Source organism: Lissotriton helveticus, chromosome 3_1, assembly GCF_964261635.1.
Source record: "Lissotriton helveticus chromosome 3_1, aLisHel1.1, whole genome shotgun sequence".
Classification (NCBI taxonomy): domain Eukaryota; kingdom Metazoa; phylum Chordata; class Amphibia; order Caudata; family Salamandridae; genus Lissotriton; species Lissotriton helveticus.
In genome coordinates, this window is record NC_136061.1 from 996,891,255 (window position 1) to 996,900,624 (window position 9,370).

The 9,370-nt window shown below is 38.5% G+C and overlaps 1 protein-coding gene across 1 annotated transcript in view; it reads left to right on the forward strand.

Moving 5' to 3' along the window:
• The window catches only part of TTN (titin), a 379,890-nt gene that overhangs the window by 308,877 nt on the left and 61,643 nt on the right, over positions 1 to 9,370 (forward strand). The window contains exons 242-253 of the mRNA XM_078681496.1: positions 76 to 372; positions 463 to 765; positions 855 to 1,160; positions 1,248 to 1,535; positions 1,622 to 1,912; positions 2,008 to 2,295; positions 2,393 to 2,983; positions 3,069 to 3,173; positions 5,799 to 5,996; positions 6,081 to 6,377; positions 7,283 to 7,870; positions 7,969 to 8,271. Of these exons, the coding sequence (XP_078537622.1) occupies positions 76 to 372; positions 463 to 765; positions 855 to 1,160; positions 1,248 to 1,535; positions 1,622 to 1,912; positions 2,008 to 2,295; positions 2,393 to 2,983; positions 3,069 to 3,173; positions 5,799 to 5,996; positions 6,081 to 6,377; positions 7,283 to 7,870; positions 7,969 to 8,271 (3,855 nt within the window). The remainder of the gene's footprint in view (positions 1 to 75; positions 373 to 462; positions 766 to 854; positions 1,161 to 1,247; positions 1,536 to 1,621; positions 1,913 to 2,007; positions 2,296 to 2,392; positions 2,984 to 3,068; positions 3,174 to 5,798; positions 5,997 to 6,080; positions 6,378 to 7,282; positions 7,871 to 7,968; positions 8,272 to 9,370) is intronic.

Below are 9,370 nucleotides of genomic sequence, written 5' to 3' on the forward strand. Positions count from 1 at the left end.
GATCTTAACAACTAGGATTTTGTTTTAATTTCAACTAACTGTAAGTTGAAAATATATTTTTTGTCTTTATTTTAGATAAACCAGGCCCTCCTGCATCGGTGAAAATCAACAATGTATACACTGACCGTGCAATGCTCAGTTGGGAGCCCCCTCTTGAGGACGGGGGAGCAGAAATAACAAACTACATCATTGACAAACGTGAAACCAGCAGGCCTAACTGGGCTCAAGTCACAGCAAACTGTCGAATTACAAATTGCACCGTGGAGAAGTTGATAGAGGGACATGAATATCAATTCCGCATATGTGCTGAAAACAAATATGGAGTTGGAGATCCTATTTTGACCGAGTCAGTCATTGCAAAGAATCCATATGGTAAGAAAGGACTGAATGGTTTCTTTTACTTTTCGATTTTCTGTATATTATGTAACAGAACCCAACATTATATTTCTATTACCTTAACAGATGTTCCAGGACGTTGTGATCCACCCATAATAAGTAATGCCACAAAGGATCACATGACAGTAAGTTGGAAACCCCCAGCAGATGATGGTGGCTCACCAATCACCGGATATATGCTTGAAAAGCGGGAAACCAAGTCTTTTACTTGGAATAAAGTTAACAGGAAGCCTGTCATAGAAAGAACAGTGAAAGCTGGAGGACTCCAAGAAGGAACTGAATATGAATTCAGGGTAATAGCCCTCAATAAAGCTGGACCAGGCAAGCCAAGTGACGCTTCAAAGGCAGCCATTGCAATTGATCCTCAATGTAAGTATAAATCAAAAAATCTTAATGTGGTCATGGTTATGTACCTTTGAGAATTTCTATCTTCTCATTCTCATTATTTTAAAATGTAGATCCACCAGGACCACCAGCCTTCCCCAAAGTGATTGACACTACTCGCTCTACCATTAGTCTGTCTTGGAGCAAACCAGCTTATGATGGAGGAAGCCCAATTTTGGGTTACCTGGTTGAAGTAAAAAGAGCTGACACAGATCACTGGGTCCGCTGCAATGTACCCAAGAATCTTCAAAATACCAACTATGTTATGACTGGTCTAATGGAGGACACAGAATATCAGTTCCGTGTTTCTGCAGTTAATAAAATTGGATACAGTGAACCAAGTGAAGTTCCTGAGAAACACACTGCCAAAGATATCTTGAGTAAGTTTGTATGTGCAAACAAATCTGTAATATAGTAGGATATAGTTAAAGATCTACTTCTAATGATTTCATTTTCTGTTCAAACAGTTCCGCCTGAAGGAGAACTGGATGCTGAATTGAGGAAAGCCCTTGTGTTACGGGCTGGCGTAACTATGAGGATTTATGTACCCGTGAGAGGACGGCCAGCACCCAAGATTACTTGGTCTAAACTTAATGCAAACATTAAGGAACGGCAAGGGCTTGACATCAAGTCAACTGACTTTGACACCTTTGTACGCTGTGAAAATGTCAACAAATATGATGCTGGCAAATATATCCTCACCCTGGAGAATAGTTGTGGCATAAAGACGTACACAATTGTTGTGAAAGTCCTAGGTGAGTCTTGTACAGATATTTAGTAAAATACACACATGTAAAGTCCCTTTTACTACAACACTTGTCTATTTGTTTATTTAATGCAGATACTCCTGGACCACCAGTTAACCTTATGATCAAAGAAACCTCTAAGGATTCGGCTTCCATTTCATGGGATCCTCCGCTTATTGATGGTGGCAGCCCTATAAAGAACTATATTGTTGAAAAACGTGATGCAGAGAGAAAGTCATGGTCCACAGTAACAACTGATTGCCCTAAAACTGGTTACCGAATTAGTAATCTGGAGGAAGGAAAGTCATACTTTTTCAGAGTATTAGCTGAAAATGAATATGGAATTGGTGATCCTTGTGAAACACATGATGCTGTCAAGGCCTCTGGTAAGACATATGTTAGTTCCTGTGCCATTAAGTTTTAGACATCTTGTCATAATCCTTGGAGACGTCAACTTAATGTATCATTTTCTTTTCTTTAGAAAAACCTGGGCCAGTTGTTGACCTGAAAGCCTTAGCTGTGTCAAAGTCTTCTTGTAATATTGGGTGGAAAAAACCCATCAGTGATGGAGGAAGTCGTATTACAGCATACAGTGTTGAACATTTGATTGGCGAAGATAAATGGAAAGAAGTAATGAAATCAAAGAATCTACAGTATGCCATGAAAGACTTGCAGGAAGGCAAGGAGTACTCCTTCAAAGTAATAGCGCACAACGACGCTGGACAAAGTTCACCATGTGAACTTACAATTGTGGCCAAGGATGATGTGGGTATGTATATGAAGCAAGTGACAGCTGGGTTTGCAGCTAATCTGTATAGATGATTTATTTGTATTCAAAATAAACATAACGTTAATTATTATTACAGTGGCACCAGATATGGATTTGAGAGATCTGCCCGACTTATGCTATTTGGCGAAGGAAGGAAGCAGCTTCAGACTTAAAATCCCAATCAAAGGAAAGCCAGCTCCATCTGTTACATGGAAGAAAGGTGAAGATCAAGCAATAACAGACAGTGGCAGAGTAACATTCGAGTCCAGTGCAATTAACACAACTCTGATAGTTCGTGAATGCCAAAAGAGTGATGCTGCGAAGTACACCATCACCCTCAGGAATGCTGCTGGAGTTAAGGAATCAAATATATTTGTTAAAGTTGTTGGAAAGCCAGGCATTCCAAGTGGCCCAGTGAAGTTTGATGAAGTCACATCAGATGCTATAACCCTGATCTGGGGTCCACCAAAAGATGATGGTGGTTCAGAGATCACCAACTACATCCTGGAAAAGAGGGATTCCACCACCAACAAGTGGGTAACATGTGCTTCAGCTGTCCAGAAAACAACATTTAGGGTCACACGACTCCATGAAGGAAATGAGTATATTTTCAGAGTCAGCGCTGAAAATAAATATGGAGTTGGCGAAGGTCTTAAATCAGACCCGATAGTGGCAAGACATCCATTTGGTAAGTTATAATAAAATGCTGAACCTAATATCAGAGGTATTCATCTATTTGCTTCTTCATGATGCAAATTTCATTTGTTTTCCAGATGTACCTGATGCTCCACCTCCTCCAAGTATTCTTGCAGTCAGGCATGACTCTGTATCTTTAGCTTGGAACGATCCAAGAAAAACAGGTGGCTCACCAATCACAGGTATGTATTTTGAGAATTTTTATCAATTCCTATTTGAAAAGTTTAGCATTTCGATTAGATTATCTTGCTTATTCTGTCCATGTATAGGACAGTTAAACTGTAAAAACCTATCAGAAATGTCAGTGTTTTTCTTTCCTGAGCTATACTATGGAGACCCTAACATAGATCTTTGTCTATTAGGGTCAACTTAACACTTGCTTATTGCCAAAGCCTGGTTCTAGTTTTTAAGATTAGATGATCAGATCTTGCCTTATTTATGTCATTTAAAAGTTCTAATCCTAGCAAGACAATTTACATTTTGAGTGCAATGCCACTAAACAGTTACTCACTTTGTGTCCCAAAGGCCCTAATGTACAAAGAAACAGGCCACAAAACGTGGTTGCAAATTGTGCAGCGACTTTTAGTGACCTGTCTCTGATTTTGCACATCAGAAAATATCCAGTCAGAAGGGACTGCAAAACGATCTCCCAAATGAATATTAATTGGGACGGTAACTACTTGTGACATCTTTGTGATAGGCTATAGACTACGGGATGGTGACCTGCCAGCAACAGCAGACTACCATCCCCATGTTTACATTCCCTAACATAAACTTTGGTTTTAAAAAGCAGTCCATGTTCCTTGAAGGAATCAAAGCTGCTTTAAAAAAAATGATTTCCATTTGGGAATACATCGGATGGAACCGACCTGGGGTCTGCAGGATGTCTACCAACTCCATGCCCCCGAGGTCACCCAACACGATTCACAAAGGCACCTTCCCCTTTGTCAGTCAGTTACCACCTCCCTTGAAGTGTTGGTAACTGACAAATAGTTTAGAATCACAATTGTAGTCGCAAAACAGTGATACATTCTGTTGTATTTAGAATGTGGAGGGAGTATTGCTTTCAAACACCCTCCTAATTGCAAATCAGTATTTATCGCAAAATCCATTTGGAAGTCGAAAGGCATTTGTATATTAAAGATAACAATTTTGAATATCAAATCATGTGATTTTGAAAATCACCTGGCTTACAAATGCAAAAGTATTTATTATAAAAGGCCATTAGAGAGAAGATCAGGACTGCATAAATAGGGAATGGTCATATATCATAGATTAGGGATACTACAAGGCTTCATTTCACTATGTTGAAACCCACTACACCATAAGTAATTATATTGGAGGCTCTATATCCTCCAGTGGGAGACCTCCAAAGACCCTATTTGAGTCAGTTTAGTTATACTCAACCTTTTCTGTAATAAGCAACCCTTAACGTATTTACCCTTACCTTATTTTCAATGTACTGTTCCATGATTTAGTGCCTATGAGGGAGTGACCCCAAATGCAGTTGATTTGATGTAGTAGAGGTGCACCTTCTCAAATACATGGAGCAGGACAGCAGTTGAAGTCAGCAAAAGAATATCAGGGGGTTGTCGGTGGAGCCAGATGATGTCACAATCAACTTATGGTTTTAAAACAGGAGAGAGCAGGCCTTTAAGGCAGCCGAATATATGTCCTAAAGGAAAATCAGTGCAAGGAACAATTTGAAAAAATCTGCTATATTCGAACGAAAATACATTTGTAACAAGTTTCTTATTATCTGCACACTGTGGATATCACTTGGACAAAATCAGAGTTAATAAATGGCTTTGAAGAGAAAAAAGGCAAAAGAACTAAGTTGTAATTTGAGACAAAAAGAAAGAACCAAAGTATTGCTATTGTATAAAACAATCACAGCTGATATTGGTAAATGTTGAGTCATAAAATATTCAGCATTTTTGTCACTCCTCTATTTTATGCACCTGTAAACCAATTCTAAATAACTGAGATGGAAAATTAGTTACAAGGGCATATGTGGTATCTTTTCCGTAATCAGACCAACCATTTCCAATATTATTGTTCTTACTGATAATTGATTTAAAATATTTACTGAAAATTGGTTTAACATATTTAACACAATACTAAATACCCCAAAAATTTTGTCATTTTCACAAAAATAAATAACTTTCAGTTCCTGCATTATTATCATTACTACCCACCATTTCCCTTTAAATCTTTAACTACACATTTTTGATAGCACATTTATGATTCAAATGTTGTTTGCTAAGTAAATGAGCAATGGCTCATCTCGTACTAGTCTAGCGAAGGATGATCTATGATAGGAATCAATCAAATGTCTCGATATTTAATGTTCCGACACAGAGCATAAGCTAAATTCTCTACTCACCACCCTCAACCTTGAATGTAAGGGGTGTGATGCCTGTTAGGGGTCACTATATTGCAAGACAAAATATCACATTCACTATTTGGCAACCACCTTGCATTATCAAACTAAGTAGGTGGGGAGTTAGGAATACACTTACCTTGACAATGTAGTGGTAGGGTAAGTATGTAGTCCTAGCCAATAAAGTAGTTGTGATATTTTTTTCGTGGGACAATACTGAGCTAACCTCGTTATCATGACATTCAATCTGCTATGAATATTGCTAAGAATATAACAGAGCTATTCTACATAAAGAGTAACTTATTAGTCTGCCAAAAGTGTTATGCAATGATGACTGCGGTGTCATTATCTAGGGAATTACTGTAGCAGGTCTACATATTGAGAAGCATGACATTAAGATAGCAAATGTATTTTGCATTTACAGGATACCATGTCGAACTGAAAGAAAGAAACAGCCTACTTTGGAAGAGAGCCAACAAGACTCCACTGAGAATGAGGGAATTCAGAGCTACAGGGTTAACTGAAGGACTCGAGTATGAATTCAGAGTCATGGCAATTAATATGGCAGGAGTAGGTAAACCAAGTCCACCAACACAGCCAATCGTAGCTCTTGATCCCATTGGTGAGTAATAAGCAAAACACATCAGTATTTTCACTTTCCTTGATATGTATCTGTCTAAGTCTAACCAATGTAATTTTATTCTAGATCCTCCTGGTAAACCCGAGGTTATTAATGTAACAAGAAGCTCGGTGACTCTAGTTTGGACGGAACCCAAGTATGATGGTGGACATAAACTGACCGGGTACATCGTTGAAAAACGTGACATACCAGCAAAAACCTGGATGAGAGCTAACCATGTCAATGTCCAAGAATGTGCTTTCACTGTCACTGACCTTATTGAAGGAGGAAAATATGAATTCAGAATTAAGGCCAAGAACACCGCAGGGGCTGTAAGTCCTCCATCAGAGCCTACGGACACCATTGTTTGCAAAGATGAATATGGTATGTACCTTTGTGCTTTACACTCTTGCCACTGATAGAAAATGTATTAGTGAAATCATTAGGATAATCTGTGACCAAAAACAATAGTTGCCAGCTGCATGTAAAAGCAATGATTATCATGTTCACTGCTAAAATACTTCCTTTTCGAAGATACATTGAATTGATACAAGTCTATACAACTGCAAAGTGTAGAAAACTGTTTATTTAGACATTCACAAATAACCAGCAAGATGAAAACATAAATATAGAAGATTGGTTATATTGTAGAGCAATGCAAAGACTCTAATACAGGCATATGCAGCAACATTATACATAAAATGCAAATAGGTCATTTTGCATTATAGTTTAGCTTGAAATGCGTCTGCAGCTCACGTTTTGTTGTTCCCCATTTGTGGTAAAATTTTACTGTGAATGGTGTGAATACTGTGAATTTTGTGAAGTGGCATAATGACATAGTTGAAGGCATGTCACATAACAAATGTAATGCAAAAGTCCCAAAATTATTTGAATTAAGCCAGCATAATTTACATTTTGCTCAGGGCTACTAAATACCTCTGGTGAGGACATTGCAGCCACTGAAAGATGTATGCAGACAGAAAACTGATACATTGGAATCTCATTTAGATTTCAAAGGAAACACATTCTTCGGTTTCTGGAAAAAGCTAGAAGTATGGAGTACACTCCACTTTCTCAATGACCTCTACCATATGGATATTTTTATGGGAGCAATTCAACCGGTGGATTGTACACCGTATTTTTAATTTAGCCCAGAAGTTGAAAGAATTCCCATTCTCTCCAAATTCTAATTAAGGCTTTTAATACAGAAGTTCTAAATCTGCATGCATGGAATGAATACATGCATATCGAATTAGTTCATTAATATTGAAAATAATTTATTTTTACAGAGGCACCAACTATTGTTATTGACCCAACTGTAAAAGAAGGTTTAACCGTAAAGGCAGGTGAAACCATTGTGATGACTGCTACAAGCATCCTTGGAAAACCACCTCCACAGTCTGCGTGGTCTAAAGGAGGAAAAGACTTTAAGCCATCTGATATTGTTCAGATTGAAACAACTCCCACATCATCTACACTTTCTGTGAAATATGCCACTAGGAAAGACTCTGGTGAATACACAATCACTGCTAGCAATCCTTTTGGTACCAAAGAAGAACATGTGCATGTGAAAGTTTTAGATGTACCAGGCCCACCCGGACCAATTGAAGTCAGCAACATTTCCTCTGAAAAAGCTACGCTTACTTGGACACCACCAATTGAAGATGGTGGATTGCCCATTACATCCTATGTTCTGGAAAAGAGAGAAACTAGCCGACTGTTGTGGACTCCAATTGCTGAAAACATCGATGGCTGCAGATTCGTTGTTAGCAAACTTATCCAAGGAAATGAATACATATTCCGTGTTTCTGCTGTCAACCATTATGGAGTTGGAGAACCAGTTCAATCAGACCCCGTAAAGATGGTTGATGGCTTTGGTAAGTTAAACTGGCATAAAAGGTACAATACCATTTTCTAAACTATAACATACAATGTGTTCTATAGCACTTAACTTTCATGTAATGATTTCTACTAGGTCCTCCTGGTGCTCCTGGAAAACCAGAAGTAACAAACGTAACCAAATCTACAGTCACTGTTGCCTGGAAAAGACCAGTTGATGATGGTGGAAGTGAAATTACAGGCTATTATGTGGAACGAAAGGAAAAGAAAGGCCTACGATGGGTCAGAGTAACAAAAAGTTCTGTTTCGGACCTACGATACAAAGCAACAGGACTCGCAGAAGGAAATGAATATGAATTCCGTGTCAGTGCAGAAAATAAAGCAGGCGTTGGACCGCCTAGTGATGCCTCACAACCAGCATTAACCAAGGATGTAACCTGTAAGTATTTTGTTTATTATTCAAAATTTGAAATTCAAATAAACTTTATTTGGGTGAGATTTCACCCATAAAAGTAGCATAAATAAATACATCAGTTAAAAACAGAACATGAAAAGATAAAATATTGAATGTAATTTAAAGGGAAAGATAACAGCATAGCTCAACAACACGTTTATAGCAGCATAGTACCTCCAGGCTTTACAGTATGTTTTAGGAAGCAGCCTACATATAGGCAAACCTCTTCATAGGGTAATTTCAAAAGGAGCGTAAATGCATCGATAAAGTGCCTGATATTACAATCATTATTTTTTTTTAAGTGGCAATAAAAACATTCAAGTAATTATTTCATAGTGTTTGCAAAAAAATCCATAAAATGCATCATTGTTTGACCTGAATTCCATCACAAGCGCAGGCATTAGCAGCTAAGTTTGTCTTAAAACCAAGGGGGAAATACAACAGGTATTTGAGAGTATCTGTTCATAGACGGAACAATAGTGAACGTTCCCATCGTCCCCGTTGGAGACAAGGGTAGTTTGTGGGGCAGTTCACTGCTTTCAGAGATTGATATGCCATACTCTGCGTTTTCCCTTCCATTCTTCTAAAACAGCATAATCTCCTCGATTAATAAAGTGCAAGTGCTACCTCTTTTTTGTTAAGACTTGTGCATGTATCTGGATTTGCAAGTGCCCTCTTCAGGCCAATCTTTCAGAGTTCCGTTGTGACATATCTCAAACAGGGGATTCGAAGACCATTATTACAAGGGAGGCAGTCCAGTGTAATAGCTCTAGATAGGGCTGCCTGCTCATTCTTCCAAATTGACAACCATAGTAATACTGGTCGGGCTATAAAATAATCCCCATGATAGCGCAAACCCATCTCTTCATGACAAATAAAGTAAGAGGTTGAGATCGGGACTGCTAGGATCTGGTTGCAGAATCTGTTTTCTTGCTGTAATGCCCCAGACTTCAGCCCCATAAGTCACTGTGGGGACACATTTAGACTTGTATAAGTGCAGCAGGGGCACCAGTTGACCACCGCCTCAAGGCTGTGTAAGACTAAGAAGGGAGCCTATTGCATTTGATAATTGTGTTCTGCGTTG